Source organism: Vipera berus (assembly GCF_964194415.1).
Source record: "Vipera berus genome assembly, chromosome: 1".
Classification (NCBI taxonomy): domain Eukaryota; kingdom Metazoa; phylum Chordata; class Lepidosauria; order Squamata; family Viperidae; genus Vipera; species Vipera berus.
In genome coordinates this window covers 177,858,922-177,877,114 of record NC_138202.1, presented here as the reverse complement: position 1 = coordinate 177,877,114, position 18,193 = coordinate 177,858,922, and the positions used below count along the sequence as shown (strand labels likewise).

General features: G+C 38.4%; 1 protein-coding gene across 4 annotated transcripts in view; it reads right to left on the bottom strand.

Moving 5' to 3' along the window:
- PARD3B (par-3 family cell polarity regulator beta) overlaps positions 1-18,193 on the bottom strand; it is a 600,416-nt gene that overhangs the window by 471,882 nt on the left and 110,341 nt on the right. For 3 of the 4 annotated variants that reach the window (XM_081312950.1, XM_081312947.1, XM_081312948.1), the window contains exon 3: positions 11,763-11,934. The exons of the other annotated variant lie outside the window; for it this stretch is intronic. In XM_081312950.1, the coding sequence (XP_081169076.1) occupies positions 11,763-11,934 (172 nt within the window). The remainder of the gene's footprint in view (positions 1-11,762; positions 11,935-18,193) is intronic. 4 annotated transcript variants of the gene reach the window in all.

Below are 18,193 nucleotides of genomic sequence, written 5' to 3'. Positions count from 1 at the left end.
TAATGCCTCACTTAACAACCAGCTTGCTTGGTAACAAAAATTCCAGTCCCCATTGTTGTCAAGGACTACCTGTACACAATTGTCTTGCATACAGCTGTCATTTTAGTTATTTGATGACTGTGTTACTAATTCAGAAATAATGGAGTGGTAGAAACTGTTAAACTATTTGCCTATGAGTTATGAGCCGTGGTGGTGCAGTGGTTAAAGTGTAGTATTTCAGGCTAACCCAGCCCACAGCCAGAAATTCAATCCTGAGGGGAATCAAGGTTGACTCAGCCCTCTATCCTTCCAAGATCAGTAAAATGAGGAACTGTAAATGGTTCAGAGACTGTTGTAAAGCCTTATGGAGTAGTATATAAATCTAAGCACTATGCTATTGATTAATTTTAATTTCCTGAGCTAATATTAGGTTCCTTCTTGATATTTCCAACTTTGGCATTCCAGCTTTAACTGATACTATTCAATCTTTGATTGCATTAAAATTATAGACAAGTACTATTCTTGCTATTACCTTCATAATTATAAAAACAACACAGTTCCTTTTTTAATGTCCTGAGTAGTAAATACTGTTAATTTCTAAGATTAAGTATCCAATTCCAGTCTATCGCAGTTCACTGATGCCTAAGATGTAAATGCATAGTAGATTCATTTCACCTTTCACACTGTTGAACATGTTCACGCTTCTTATGTTCTATGTTCTCATTGCAATTCTGTCTTTGCAGCTTCGAGTTTTCTTTCCTTGCATCAGCAACTAGACATCTCATAGGCTTAAATCTAGCCATTTTCATAAACACCATCAGTACTCCAAAAGACTGTCAGATCTACCTAAGAAGCATGTTGGGTTCAATCTGATCGGAGGAGCTTATCATCTAGCATTTTATCATCAATATTTCATATTTTATATTAATGTGGGGTTTGGGGGTAAAGTAGAGGAGTACCATTGCCTTTTCCCATCCAGTATGAAATTATGCCTTTGCTGTTGTCACTTAAGTAATTTTGTGGGGGGAGGGGGTTGTTTTGTTTTATTTTTGCTAAAAATAACAATGTATTTTTAATGGTTAACCTTTCATCTACAATATACTGATCACTAACAACTTTTCCAACTTCTCTTTCCACTTACCGATAATCTATCCTTGTATCAATAGGATATTTTTACTTGTCAGTTCTCTTTTAAAAATGATTATTATTATTAATCATCATCCTAAATCCCTGCTGCCTAATATAGATGCCTGCTTGCTTTAACTGAGCAGCTAGGATGATCTTCATGGCTTGGGTGACCTTGCTGGGATTATACATTCTTAGGCAAACATTCCAGGCATTCTTTGCCTATCCCACCTAGCTCCCCGCCCACCCACCCCAATGAGGCAGCAAGACTGTGGAAGTAGGGTAGTATACAGTGTCACTGAAACCATAAAATGTGGATCTGGTCCATTTCTGATGGTAGCCACTAACAAACTATTTCCCTATTTTTACATTTGTTAAAATATTAGGTTGATGAATAATAGCATCTTTTCCTTCTATTTTAAGATCTCTATTTGTTCCTAACATCTATTTCTGCATGCTTTAATCAATTACTTTTTTTCCCCTATGAGTCCTGGGTTTTTCCTATACATTGGCTGATTCTCACGACACATTCTAAAACATTTGAAGATGCATAACATCCATTTGTACTGCTACATTGCTACTTTTTCAGCAAATCTTCTGTTCCACATTTAATAATTGTACCTTTCAATAATGCTTTCCTCTAATTAATAGTTAACTATCCTATAATTATATGGATCACTTCTAGATCTCTTTTTAAAAATCATTGTTCCGGTGGCTGCTTTCCAACCCCATTATAGAGGCTGATTTCAGAGATAATTTGCATATTATTGTTATTTGCATATTAGCATATCAGCAATTTCACATTTGAGTTCTTTCCTTTTACTCTCAAAAGATTATCATATAAATCAGGTGACTTGTTAATTTGTAATTTTCCAATAAATTCTAAAATATCTTTTTGTCACCTGTATGTTATCCAGCACTTGGGACACCTTATCTGTAAAAGCTACTTCAGGTATAAGGCATTATACTTCTTTTCACTGTGGAAAAAAACGTAAATAATTAATTCAGGGTTCCTGGGATCCGCCTCTTCTCTTTTAGTGTCCTTTACCCTGTAGATTTCTCATAAAGGACACAACTTTGTGAGATAGATACAAGGTAGTCTTCAATTTATAACCATGGGTTTAAGGACTGTTCAAAGTTACAATGGCACTGAAATAAATGACTTGTAACTGGTCCTCACACTTATGATCATCGTAGCATCCCCACAATTGTGTGATCAAAGTTTGGGCATTTGGCAACCATCATGTATTTACAATAGTTGCAGTGCTCTGGGTTCATATGTTTGCCATTTGTGACTTTCCCAGTGGGCTTCCAGCAAGCAAAGTCAATGGGGAAGCTGGATTCGTGATTCACTTAATAACTATGGTAAAAAGGTCAAAATCTGGTGCAACTCACTTAATAAACGTCTTGCTTGGCAATAGAAATTCTAGTCTCAAATATGGTCCTAAATTGAGAACTACCAGTGATAACTTCTAAAATAAATGTTGAAATAAAATTCAAAACTTGGTAACTTTAAAGGAATGTGCTGAAGTAAGAGAATGCTATTTAACAGGCACAAATACAAAGTTTGGAAGCCTAAATCGAATGCCCAAGTGTAGGTCGATTATTGTGCCTTGGCAATAATTATCTGTAAAAAAGCTTTTGTTATAGTACTTGACTACACACCACATACTGTATTAGGCAGCAGTAACAGTGAATGCAACTAAAGCAAATATAACTTTACACTGCAGCATCAGAAATAGAGTTCACATATCACAGAAATCACTGTTGTGCTTCATTCTGCTTTGAACAGAATTTTAGACCCTTTGAGGTATAAAATATGTTTCCAATCATTTCACCTTGAAACAAGTTCCAAAAAAGGGTAATGAGGTCATCTAGGGATTAGAAACTAACTGCAGCAAGGGAGATTGAAGGACCCAAGAGAAGTGTGAGATGAGATGATAGAAGGAGCAATCCGGTTGTTCCCTTCTTGCCCTTGGCTCTCTTATTCCTCTGGATTTGGAGGCTGCTACATTAGACCAAAAACATTCACACTCCAGATAACAAAGGAAAAGCCTTCCAGATTTGGATGTGGGTGTGTGGGAGGGAAGGAAGAGGAAAGAGTCACAGGTGACAAATGAGGAAAACAAAAGATGCCTAGGACAAAACAGGCTTGGTCAATGTGCTGAACTGGAGTCAGCATACACTGGGAGGGAGGGAAGGAAGAGCTAATTCAGAAGTATGAGCTGCCACCAATGGAGTTTTGCCAACTTCTCCAGCAGCAGAAGCAACCAGATAGTATTGGTAACATTTTTTCCCCCTTACCAACCAGATATTGAAAGTCCCTGCAGCAAACGAATCCAGGCTTTTTGCCTGCCGGTGAATTTAATACACCAATTGATTATGTCCACTTAGTTCAGATCTTGTGCTTTTTCCAATCAAATAGGCTAGGATTAGGGTTGTCAATCAGTAGCCGACACCTCTGCAAGTTTACATTCCCTCAACAAAATCACCAGTGCTTTTTCTGTAAAAGAAAAAGGTGCCGGAACTCACACATGTCATACAACCCGCCTTGCCTACCCTACAAGGTTCCATCCAAAAAAGGTGCCGGAACTCCGTTCTGAGCGTTCTATGAGGAAAAAAGCCCTGAAAATCACAACAACATTATTATATTCATGACAAGTAAAAACTTTTTGGACATGAAATTTCAACACTAGTGACAAGCAAAAATGAAACAAGAGCTAATAAACTTAAGTTTATCTTGTAAGTTTACTTATGGGTTCATAATAACAAACTCATAGGATGCTCATGGAAGATATATAGAAAATAGCATTTAGAAAGAGATATAAAGATAGATAGGAATTAGAAGATAAGTTATTTATTTCCCCTTTTGTTTGAAAAGAAATTGTTAGTTTTGCAGAACCTACAACAAAGGGAAAACATTGACTGTCATATTTCCCAAATGATCACACTATCATTAACTACAAATATGTGAAAGGATGTCACAAAGAAAAATATCAAGCCCCATGCCCTCTTTCCTTTCCAGAAATTATCTTTCTTCAAAATATAATATTAAAGAATAGCAGAGTTATTTAATTAGAGTGAAATCCATCTAACCTAGAAACATTGATCTGGGTCTGCACCACATATGGACCACTGAGCAACCTTGTGTGGCCTGCCAGCATTTGTTAAAAATTCACCAGCGCCAGGATGGAACCCCTGCTGCCATTACCATCCCTTCAGGTCTCACCACCACCACCAGCTCAGAACTGCTTCCACTCTGCTGGCTGCCAAATCGCTGATAGGTATCCCAGTTATTCTTTTGTAGCCCAAAATTAATTTTAATTTAATAATTTAATTTAATTTAATTTAATAATATTTCTATACCGCCCTTCTCCCTGAGGACTCAGGGCGGTTCACAGGGCAAAGTAAAATACTAAATACAAACATTAAAAAGAGATTAAATGATTGCCCAAGTTAAAACAATTGGTATACAATTATAAAACCCCAAGATAAAATTAAGAAACCAAAAAATAAAAAACCCCACCAATCCCCATCAGGCTAGGCCGGCTTGTACAAACAAAAACGTCTTGAGATCGCGACGAAAGGAGCGAAGATCGGGCGCCATCCGGAGCTCTACCGGTAGCTGATTCCACAGCTCCGGAGCGTCCACAGAGAAGGATCTCCCCCTGGGGGCCACCAATCGACATTCTCTGATCGGTGGCACCCTGAGGAGGCCCTCTCTGTGGGAACGCACAGGGCGCAGGGAGCTTGATGCCGGCAGCAGATGTTCCCTAAGGTACTCCGGCCCCATGCCATGGAGGGCTTTGAACACCATTACCAGTACCTTGAATCTCACCCGGAAGACAACTGGCAACCAATGCAGCTCACGGAGCAGAGGTGTAGCGTGGGAGTATCGGGAGACTCCCAACACAACTCTCGCGGCTGCATTCTGTACCAGTTGGAGCTTCCGGGTGGTCCTCAAGGGCAGCCCCATGTAGAGAGCGTTGCTGTAGTCCAGACGAGAGGCCACGAGCGCATGAGTGACCGTGCATAAATCATCCCGGCTAAGATAGGGCCGCAACTGGCGCACCAGGCGAACCTGGGCGAAAGCCCCCCTAGTCACAGCTCCTATATGGTCTTCCAAGGTGAGCCGTGAATCTAGGAGGACTCCCAAGTTGCGAGCCCTATCTACGGGGGGTAACACCTCACCCCCCATAGCAAGAGGTGGAATGTCCGAATAAACCCGGGATGAAGGTATGCAAAGCCACTCAGTCTTGTCGGGGTTGAGTTGAAGTCTGTTCCTCCCCATCCAGACCCGAACCGCCTCCAGGCAACGGGACATCACGTTGAGGGCATCACTGGGGTGGTTTGGGGTCGAAAGGAAAAGTTGGGTATCATCAGCGTACTGATGATACCCAACTCCAAAACCACAAATGATCTCACCCAGCGGTTTCATGTAGATGTTGAACAGGAGAGGCGAGAGGACTGACTCCTGAGGAACTCCACAAACGAGAGACCTCGCGGTCGACCTCTGCCCTCCTGCCAACACCGACTGCGAACGTCCCTGGAGATAGGAGGAGAACCACTGTAAGACTGTGCCTCCCACTCCCAGTCCCCTGAGACGCCGCAGCAGGATACCATGGTCGATGGTATTGAAAGCCGCCGAGAGGTCTAATAGGACTAGAACAGAGGAATATCCCCTGTCCCGAGCCCTCCAGAGATCATTCACCAGCGCGACCAATGCCGTCTCCGTGCTGTGCCCGGGCCTGAAACCCGATTGGTACGGGTCTAGATAATCCGCTTCATCCAGGACCAGAGGGAGCTGATGTGCCACCACACTCTCAACAACCTTCGCAAGAAAGCGAAGGTTGGAGACCGGACGAAAGTTGTTCAATACAGCTGGGTCCAAGGCAGGCTTCTTGAGGAGAGGCCTCACCACCGCCTCTTTCAAGACGGCGGGGAAGCTACCCTCACTCAGAGAAGCCGATATAACTGCCTGGAACCAGCTGCGTGTCCTCTCCCGGGCTGCATAGACCAGCCAGGAAGGGCATGGGTCCAATAAACATGTGGTGGTGCTCAGCCTCCCCATGATCCTGTCCACTTCCTCCGGAGTCACAGAATCAAACTCATCCCAGGTGGTATCGACAAGACTGCCCGTGTCCTGATCGCCAGACTCTGCCCAGTCAGAGTCCAGACCGGTCCGAATCCGAGCGATTTTGTCCGACAGATGCTGGTTAAACTCCTCGGCACGACCCTGCAAGGGATCCTCCCTCACCTCCTGATTTAGGAGGGAGCGAGTCACCCTAAACAGGGCGGCCGGGCGATTATCTGCGGACGCGATAAGGGTGGCGAAGTGGTTAGACCTCTCCTCCCTTATCGCAGCGAGATAAGACCTAATGTAGGCTCTTAGTCGCAATCGGTCGGATTCGGATCGGCTGGACCTGCAACCGCTCTCTAGGCCCCGTCTCCGACGCTTCATCTCCCGGAGCTCCGCAGAGAAGAAGAGAATTTTAATTTGTTACTGTGGTCCTTTTCCTTCTACAAGTTCTGCTAGCCTGATGTATTATATACTGAATAGTAGTATTACTTGACTTTAGAGCTTTTTCCCATTTACATTCCTTTGAAAGAATATACCGGTAGCTTTTTTTGCACTAGATAGACACTGAAATTTATTTTAAAAGAAATTGTGGCTTTGAAAAGGCTGACATAAAAATATGTCATCAATCTAAGAGGTACAATTTCCTTTTTTGAAGCTTAACATTTATTCATATCAGCAACTATAATCCTTGTTTCCCACACACCATTCCAAGGCAAGTTCTATTCAGGTCTTTGAAACCTCCGAGTATGGGAGGGAGACTAGGACAAGTATGGTCTCTCCCATCCACTTAAAATCCTATCCTTGTCAACATGAGGAAGCTGTGATAGAAAGTTGTGGGGATGATTTTCATATGTCTGAAATCGAGCTGTAATATAAATGAAGCAGCAGTTAACAAATAAATATACAGCAATAACTGAAACATAAAGAAGCCAGCTCATGAACATCAGTCTGGTTGTTGTAAACATTTTAAAAGAACTTTGTCATGGTGTACATGCGTGGCAGTTTTTCAAAATATGATTTTAAAACTTGTCTCTCAACTTCTTTTTCAAGACAGCCTCACGAAGAATATGTGCTAAACAACAGGTTAAACAAGAGGCAGAAAATAATTATTTCTTATATTTTTATATTTTCCAGGAAAGAAAGATCTCTACATATCCAAAACAATTGTATTGTATAAAACAATAACTTGTTAGAGTACAGTAAAACATGTACTGATTCAGAGGATTTTAAGCATTAATATAGAACTGAAACCAGAAGTTTTACTCTTGGGACTGATGGATAAATAGTTGGAAAAAATGTCATAGAACTTCATTTTTGTTGTTGTTAACTGCAGTGAGATTACTGTTATGTGCAAAGATGGAAAGATCTGGCAATACCTACAACAGAAATGGTTGGTGAAGAAGATGCAGCAGACCTTGCTGAAATGGTCAAGTTGATAATACCTATGTTTATCACTGACTAGAAACTGCTTTTGAAACTTAACATTAAGAAAACCAAGATCATGGCAGATTTTATTTTCCTGGGCTCCAAGATCACCCCAGACGGGGACTGCAGCCAAGAAATTAAAAGACGCTTGCTCCTCGGGAGGAAAGCCATGGCAAATCTAGACAGCACACTAAAAAGCAGAGACATCACCCTGCCAACAAAAGTGCGTATAGTCAAGGCTATGGTCTTGCCAGTTGCAATGTATGGCTGTGAAAGTTGGACCATAAGAAAGGCTGAGCGCCAAAGAATTATGGCCTTTGAACTATGGTGCTGGAGAAGACTCCTACAAGTCCCTTGGACTGCAAGGTGATCAAATCAGTCAGTCCTAGAGGAGATCAACTCTGACTGCTCTTTAGAAGGCCAGATCCTGAAGTTGAAACTCAAATACTTTGGCCACCTAATGAGAAGGAAGGACTCACTGGAGAAGAGCCTAATGCTGGGAAAGATTGAGGGCAATAGAAGAATGGGACGACAGAGAATGAGGTGGCTGGATGGAGTCACTGAAGCAGTAGGCGTGAGCCTAAATGGATTCCAGAAGATGGTAGAGGACAGGAAGGCCTGGAGGAACGTTGTCCATAGGGTCGCGATGGGTCGGACATGACTTCGCAACTAACAACAACAACACAGAAACTGCTTAAGAATTTGTGCATAAAACAGAAAAAAATGAACTTATGATCTATTGTTTTGACAATTAGATAGGATAGTTTATAGAAAGAAGAGAGTCACAATATAACTTTAGAGAAAGAGATACATTAAATCTACAATTGTATTAATAACTGCTGTAAAGAAAATCAGAATATGTTTTTTCTTTGTATTCTTGTTTTCTTTTTGCACATCAGGTTTCTCTTTTACCTCTTCCTCTTTTTCCCTTCTTACTATATTTTAGTTTGTATCAATGTTTAGTCTTATTTTTAAAGCTTCCAATAAAATAATAATTTAAAAATATAGTAAAACATAGGACAATGCCAAGAACTGAACCTGCAATTTAAAAAGGTTAAAGAACTAAAATCTATTGCAAAGGAAAGATTTAAAAAATATACACAACTTTTAAAAGGGAAAGATTAGAAAAGCATGGAAGAATTTAAAAGGAAGGTACCAGAATATGAATTTAAAAAATCCCAAATAATCAGTAAGTGGGATTTCTAAGGACAGCAGACCTTTACTACTAGAGCATCTCTACTGAATATCCCACTGATTAGCTAATTAAGAAGCTACTAAAATATAAGATAATTGCCACCAAAGACCTTGCTGATGAAAGGAGCAGTTAAGCAGCATTACAGATTGCTTGCATGTAGCATGTTTTAAGGAAACAATAATAACAAAACACGAAGAGAAAGACCAAGGAAGGGCATACACTTTGAAGTGTAATTTTATGAGTATGATCTAACTTATGATTCCATATCAAATGACAATTCATGTTTAAACCTTGAGTGTTCACTTTGATACTACTTCATTTCTATCTAAGAGCCAATTATATTACTCTATAATTGATATCAAAAGCAGTTTGTGAAATGCCTGTTAGTGTTCATTTTAAGCTATTATTGCCAGAAATATTTAATAGACTGGGAGATATCCTTGACTCACAATATTTATGTTGACATATACAAGCACAATAAAGTAAGTCAAGGACAAAGGAGACAAACTGAAATAATGGGCAGTGATGAATAGTTAAAAATGATTATTCTAAACCAGGGGTCCCTAACGTATGGCATGTTGGCCACCAGGCCCGGGAATAGCTGGCGAGCCCCCCCCCTCACAGTAGCACTGCCACGCAGGCACTAATGGCCCCATTTGTGCATGCACGTGGGCTCCAGCAGCCCACTTGGGCATACGCACAGGCGCCAGTGCACACGCTGTGTGTGTGATCCAGTTGCGTATGTGCACACACACTAGTGCTGCCATTGAGCGCACACCTATTTGTGCATGCACGTGGAGGCTTCACACACACAAATTTCCCTGCTGCTCCCTTTCCTTCCAGGCTGCCAAGCCGGAAAGGTTATGGAGCTCTGTTCTAGACATTAGCCTTTGAAGCAACTAAAAAGGAATGGACTACATGCATTAAACAGCCTGAAATTTTAGACTTCTATTATTGTGAAAATGCTACAGAATACTTCCTTAGTCTTCACAATAATTAAATTTCATATGAAATATGGAACAAATCCTAAAGTGTTGTTTCTCAAGGTTAAATTACTTAAATTGAGGTTTTTTTATGGCCACTTTTATCATTTATCAACTAAACAGTAAGCACTGCTGGATTGCACCGAGTCTGCCACATGTTATTATGTAATGGGATGTACCCACATGAACAGAGTGAACTGGGAATTTCTGGCTACCATGAAAAGGGTTCTAAATCCTGAACCTATATCTCAATACTCCTGAGAAGAGCTAATATGGTGGTGATGGTACCAACCCTTTATCTCCTCTTTGTAGTCTTCTTCTACAAAGGTCATTAGCCTTGGTGGAGCAGTGGGCTAATGCCTCCTTAAGTAACACCAGCTGCCTGCAATTAGTGCAGGTTCGCATCCCACCAGGCTCAAGGTTGACTCAGCCTTCCATCCTTCCGAGGTAGGTAAAATGAGGACCCAGATTGTTGGGGGCAATAAGCTGACTTTGTAAAAATGCCGCTTGGGGGGCCCCGAAAGCCCTAATAGGCAGGCATATACATAGAATGAAGACTACTGCTAAGCACATTGATTTGTGCTTTAAATTGTAAGCCGCCCTGAGTCTTCGGAGAAGGGCGGGATATAAATGGGATTAAAAAAAAATCTTTCTTTCTTCTTTCCATAGTTGACTAGATGGGAAGCCATGTACTCAACAGTCCCTTTCCCCAGAATGAAGGCCACTGAGACTTTAAGAATATAAGACTTTACTTTGTATATCAGGATCAGAAACCAAAAAAAGGGATCAAAAGGCAAAATAACTGCTTCTGAAGAGACTGAGTTGTTTCCTTAGCCCAGAATCTCTGAATATGTCCAAAGGCTAAGAGATCTCAGTCATAAAATAAAATAAAATGTACGCTGTATCTATCAAAACTTCATTGATGTCTAATTTGCCGATAATGCCCTGATCTGCAAGCCAGATTTCTGCAAGTCTGGACTTCTTTTCTTAGTTTTCAGCCAACTCTCAGAAGAGCAAAAGCAAATCCTTCTTTTTTTAAAATAAAAAATAAAAAAATCCCACCCGCAAATGGAAAAGTCCTACTCCTGACTGACTCTTCATCATTTGCTTTCATTGTATTTTGGATGTCTCTGCCCATGTCCCTGGTTGACAAACTGGATTTTTCTTTGGATACTGTCAGTATCTGAATCTCTCAGAATGTAATTTCATCCCATTCAATGCATATTAGCTTCCAAATAAGGAAGATTTAAGAAAAATGCAATGTAAAGGGTAAAAAAGTCCACTATCTGCAACAAAACCATTCAGAGTTTAATATGTACCAATTTTGTAAAAAGATCGTTTTTGATATTCTGTTTTACATATTGTATTTATATGGTACAAGTTGATTGTGATTGGCTATTGAAATCAAAGGCTGTACTGTAATGCAAATCAAAGGTGACGTACTGTAATGCAACTTTCCCTTTGAAAAGCAAGGCAGTAAAATGTGACAAAAAAAATAGACAAATTTAAAGTTTATAGAAAAGGTTTCAATGGCTTCAATATCTTTTACTTAATTAAACAATTAATATACTACTTTTTATCATTATTTTAATTTTTTTATAAACTGCTTTGATACCAAACAAAAAAAAATAAATCCTTACAGAACCTATCAATAAAAGTGTAACTGGAAGTCAAAGTTTTTAAATTATCTGGATTACAAAATGGAAAGCTATGCCCAGTATCTAAACTAAAAGAAATGTAGAGTTAGAAATAACTGCAGGACAATTACCAAATAAGTCCTCTTCCTTCAACAGAGGCACTGGGCAATGATATTAATGTGGGGAAACTGATTTTGCACACTTTTACCAAGAGGAAGGGAGCCTATTTAAGAATATTTTATTAGTGCATATAAATCCTTGGGAAGACAGATGACTCAAGAAAATTGCAAGGGACATTCTTATGTTATAATCCATTCTTTAAAAATGTAAGTACCTACCTAATTTCAGAGCAGAGGATGTCACTTCAATCTCTCCACCAATAGGTTGAAATGCCGCTAGCTGGGCAGCTACATCAGTCTCAAAGGCATCTGGGCTGTTGACTTCTGTTAAGCTACCGCTGGTGTCATCAGATTTGGGGAATGCTTCTTGTTCGTCATAGACGGCAATCAACTGTAAAATAAAGCAATATTTTATAAAGCATTCAGAGTGAGAATAGGATTACTCTAAGGAGGCATACTGTCATAAGCTCATTGGAGTTTTCTATCTTCCCCTTCTTTTCTGTTACTCTTCCCCCAAACTCAGGAGGTACTCTTAAACAACATGTGATTTTTATGTTATCTTACAATCAAGCAACTAGTAAAATCATTGAATACCACTCCACAAAGGAAAGAAAGGGTCCCCATTCATCAAGATAGGAGCAAAATCAGATTAGAACAGGCAAATAAATAAATAAAATAAATAAATAGGATAAGAGAGAAACAGTTAACAAACCCAAACTGACCTGGTTTTTACATCAAACAATACACAATTCTCCCCAAGAAAGGAACTTCATAGACATAGCATTACTACAGACAAAACACTGCTCCCTAAAATCACTCATAGATGTTAGGGTCACAAGATACAACAGTGGACACTGTTAAGATGCATGGGTCTCAAGACCAGCACCCTGAAATGTTTGAAACTAGGTAATCTGTGAAATGATGTCACAAGACACAGAGAAAGATACATTAACATTTCTAAAATAGAGCACTAAAAGATATACACATACCCCAGACACAAGAGACAGAGGAACAGATCACACCGACATATATGAAAACAGTATTGATTAAAAAATCAAATACTGAAAAATGTTCTCACACAATTCAAGTTACAACATTTATTAAGAGCAAACAATTATTTTTTAATCATATATAATGCATTAAAAGAAACAAGGAACTGATCCAAATAATATTTCATATTTTTTGCTGCAAATCTAATTGAAAGAATTGTTACAGGGGAAGAGTAACCAGTGACACAAATAATGCTAAAACTCAACTCCTTAACACTTCTTAAAACTGGACATGTTGCCTGGAATTGAAAGTCCAGTAATCCTATTCTTCTGATATAAAAGACAGAAATTGATTCTTCAATCACGTAAAGGTATATTAATAGCATCAAAATATATTGTTCTGTATGCAAACTAGGGAAGTTAGAGCTAAGGAATTCATACAGTCCATGCTATTATTCATTTTTCTCTTCTCTGACAAGGGGTAGTACCCCAAATTAGCTTACAATTAATATAAGCAAAAAAAGGAATTAAAACATAAACTCTAACTGCTGTAGTCTGGATCTTTCTGCTGGTCGGTAACAAAAGTAATATAAATAATATTAATTCAATATATGATGGAATATAAGAATTCATTTATTAAATGAAATAATCATGAAGATTTTGCATGGAAGCTAGATTATTTTGAAATAATGAATTTTAAAGCACACAGTGTCTTTAAAATATGAAGCAATTAATCTCTAATTATTAGGACAATCCAATTAAAATGTTAGTAATTGCAAGATACTATGGAAGTATATTTACTGCAAAAATGAATGAAACCATTTACATGCCAGTATCCTAGCCAAAGCACTGATATGCTGGGGAAAGTATTGGTTTTTTTTAATGTTTTCACCAGCTAAAGCTTTACTGATTTCCAACATGAGTTACAAACTTCAGGGTGTTTTCAATCAATCTAGAGAGAATGAAAAACCCTCTCTGAATTGTTTCCAAGTGTATCTATTTGCTAATGCAAAGGCAGGTGCCAGTAAAACAAACCCCTCCATGATTCCACATCTGCTCTGGAGGATTAGGGGATCTCAGGAACAGATTGGAAAGTGCACCAGGGTTGCAAGCAGAAGAGAGCAAAGTATATTCACTCACAGAACATTATGGAAGCTAAGTGTGTTCCAAATAATTATTTTTCTACATATGCTGTCAAACCAATGGTGAACACGAAATTCTAAATGTAAGCTGCACCTGTGTGGGGAGGGGAGGGAGTACTTAATATAGAATAGATACTTAAGGCTTCCTTAGGCTTATAGGACCATATTATATCTTAAAAACAACCTTTCCCATATGGGCCAATTTTTCCCACCTTCCGTAATGTGGATTCTGTTAAGGAAACAGAAACTGTATCTTTCCAGTATTCTTCATGCCCAACCTGAGTGCCTAATGTTTTATTCCACCCGGTGTCATCATGAACTCCAAGATGAACAGCATATAAATTTAATAGATAAATAAATAAACTTCAAATACCAAAAATGGGTTAATCTCAGAATTTACTATCAAAAACCCTGGTAAATCGAGAGAAAAATGACAAATTTGATTCCTACCTCCACATTTGGAGAGGCTGACCAAGACAGGGTATCTACATGATCTTCTAACCTAATTTGGAGGCTTGTCCTCCTGGATTCCATTTTATTAAAGTCAACAGGAGAGTAAGTCCTGTGCAGACAAGATTTTTTAATGCAGGAGAATGGCAGATAGATATGGGCTCAGATAACAGGAATTGTGACAACAGAAGATGCTGGGTTACCATTAGTATGGAAGTGGAGGTGTCTCTGTTCATCCATTAGAAAAGATAAAAGCTACATGCAAATGAAAGATCATAAATGATAACACCCCCAAATACAACATTTTAACATGAACCAGACAACTAAACTCCTTTAAGTGGAAAGAGAAATATTAGAGTTTAAATATTTATATAATTGTAAATCAAGGCAATTAGTTTCTATCAGCTGATTTCAAACATTTAGCTTTCAATTAGTTTGGAAAAGCAAAAAGAATCCTATTAATCTCGTTCTAAGTAAGTGTATGTGTACAAAATTACATGATGTTACTGCTTTAAAAATACGCCTTTTTTTCTTAATCCCTAGAGCTGGAAATGAAGGAGGAAAAGTGGTTTCAACATATACAGCCAAAACCTGCATGCAATTAAATTCATCAAATCAAGTACTGTTATTTTAAAAATGTGTATTTTACTTCTTATGAACATACTAGATAATTAAAAAAGTGAGAGAGATTGGAGGGATAGGGGAGATATCTTAATTTCTACAGTTTTCTTAAGAAAATACCAAAGAATTATGCTTAGTACTATTAAATTATTTTTTAAATTCTTCTGTAAATAGTTTTTTCTACTGTCCCTTTAAAAAATAATGATTTTGTCCTAGATTCTGATGGTCCATGATATTATGTGCTAGAAGGCTTTTTTTTGTTTTCAAAGAAGTGTAATCAGTCAATAACTGCTTATATATTCTACATATGTAGTAAACTGCTACAAAACAAGTTTTCCTCATGCTACTTCAATGTAAAGTAAGTGAAAGCAGCTAATACTCCAAAGAAGCTTTATCTTTGGTTTCACTATTTAAAATAGCCTTTATAAATCAAAGTCAGATCCCATAATGGCAATATATACTAATTAAAAAGACTTGACAGCTTACTTGTATGTTTACAGAGGTTTTCAAAATATCTTTTAAGCATATCTTTTTTTAGTAAGCCAGGCAAAATCACATCAGATACCTGTATAATTAGCACAGTGGCCCCCCAGGGCTTGTGCTCTCTCCACTTCTCTTCTCTCTATATATCAATGACTGCATCTCAAAAGATCCATCTGTTAAAGTACTGAATTTTGCAGATGATACAATAGTGACTGGCCTCATTCGAGACAAACGACGAATCTGCATACAGACGGGAGGTTGAACAACTAGCCTTGTGGTGCAGCCAGAACACTCAAAACTGTAGAAATGAGAGGAGGCTTTAGGTAAAGCCCTACTATTCTACCTACTATTCTACCACCTCTTACAATACTAGACAACACAATATCAACAGTAGAGACCTTCAAGTTTCTAGGTTCTATAATATCTCAAGATTTCAAATGGATACCTAACATCAAAAACGTCATCAAAAAAGCACAACAAAGAATGTTCTTCCTGTGACAACTCGGAAAGCTCAGACTGCCCAAGGAGCTGCTGATACAGTTACAAATGAATTAGTGAGTCTGTCACCTTCTTGCAGTCCTCTGATGCATATCATATTGGGGCTACTAAAGAGAATTTAGTGTGCATCTTTCTAAAGATTTGATTTTGCATTTTCTTTTCCATGCAGTAAACAACAGATTTACCAATGAGTCTATTAGTCACTATTTTAACTGACACATTATTGTTATCAGAACACAAAACCAGTACATTGAGTTTTCTAATGTGAACTTGAAATTCATTATTTATAAACCTGCTCACCACAGAAGTTTATACACAAACATCTCTTAGTTAATCAAGACATTCACTTCTCAAACAAGATAGGTCCTCCCACATGTCTTAAAACAATAGGAGTTCTTGTGAGTGAAATTCCATTCAACAGGAATGTTGGATTCTCACAGATGTCAGAAAAAAGAAATAAAGCAAAAACTGTAATGGAAGAACAGCAGAAAAAAGCAACTGCTCGCAGAAATTTCTTGGCATTGACTCTGTAGTGATCAAAAGTTCCAAGGCAGCTAAATAACACTGGAGGTGGAACTCCTGTTACTCTGTTGGCGTAGGACCTATATGAACAAGCCACATTGGGATACGAAAAGCAAGTAAGGAATATTCAGCCTAGTACACACAGCTAACAATACCATTATTGAATTTACAAAGAAAAAAAATAAGAAAGAAAAACATTTACATGAATAATCACAAAAGTGTTAAATTAATTTATGTATATATTTATCTTATATTATGTAATTAATTTATTTATATTTAACTCAGTTTACCAAACTAAAGGATAAAGAAACAAGTAGAGATTGAACATAAATGCCACTTTCATATATTGTCCTTTAATTGACATTTATAGTGATAAAAATGTTTGTTCAATTATTTCAAAAGAGGTCAGTTGTTCAGTTCATTGTAATAGTAGACTTTCTGTGTCTATAAAAGTATGCAGTGTCCATTACTTTCCACTTCATAGGCATGTTGTTCAAAAGAACATGACCATGACCAGTTTTCTAAAACAAAATTAAGAGATAACAGATAATCAATAGGAACCCACTATGTCAGAAGACTGCATCATATGAACCAGGTTTGTATTAGGGATCATAGCTCAACCAATCAGTTAAATCCCTAAATTTCTTCCTAACACACTAATGCCCAATATACTATATATACAAGTTCTTTATTGAATTTGATTTTAAAATTATGGGAATATTACATGGATGACAAAGTAATTTCAATTGGTCTAGATGTATAACAACCACTTATAAACAAGAGTTGTCATGGGATAGACAACACCAACATCAGATGGATCTGTAGCTGGCTGACAAACCGTACTCAGCGAGTAGTTCTCAATGGTACTACATCCCGATGGAGAAAAGTAAGCAGTGGGGTACCACAAGGCTCCGTCTTAGGCCCAGTACTCTTCAATATCTTTATAAATGACTTAGATGAGAGAATAGAAGGGGAACATCATATTTGCAGATGATACTAACCTGGCAGGAATAGCCAACACCCCAGAAGACAAGCTCAGGATCCAAAAAGATATTGACAAACTTGAACAATGGGCCCTATCCAACAAAATGAGTTTCAAAGTGGAGAAAAGCAAAGTTTTACATTTAGGCAGGAAAAATCAAAGGTACAAGTACAGATTAGGAGAGACCTGGCTTAAAAACAGCAACTGTGAGAGGGACCTTGGAATCCTAGTGGACGATCAGTTGACTATGAGCCAGCAGTGTGCAGCAGCAACCAAAAAGCTAATACAATCCTGGGTTGTATGAACAGAGGCATAGAATCAAGATCACATGAAGTATTGGTAGCACTTTATAAAAACCTAGTGAGACCACAGCTGGAATATTGCATCCAATTTTGGTCACCATACTACAAAAAAGATGTTGAGACCTTGGAAAAAGTTCAGAGAAGAGCAACTAAGATGATCAAAGGCCTGGAAACTAAAACATATGAAGAATGGCTGTAGGACTTGGGTTTGGCTAGTCTAAAGAAAAGAAGGAACTGGGGTGACATGATAGCAATATTCCAGTATTTGAGGGGCTGCCACAAAGAAGAGGGCATCAAACTATTCTCCAAAGCACCAGAGGGCAGGACAAGAAAAAATGGTTGGAAGCTGACCAAAGAGAGAAGCAACCTGGAATAAAGGAGAAACTTCCTAACAGTGAGGACAATTAACCAGTGGAACAGCTTGCCTCCAGAAATCGTGGGCGCTCCATCACTGGAGATGTTTAAGAAGAGACCTGTCTGAAACAGTATAGGTTCTCCTGCTTGAGCAGGGGGCTGGACTAGAAGACCTTCAAGGTCCCTTCCAGCTCTATTCTATTCTATTCTATTCTATTCTATTCTATTCTATTCTATTCTATTCTATTCTATTCTATTCTATTCTATTCTATCTACATTTATGGTTGACAGGAAACCCCTTATAGAT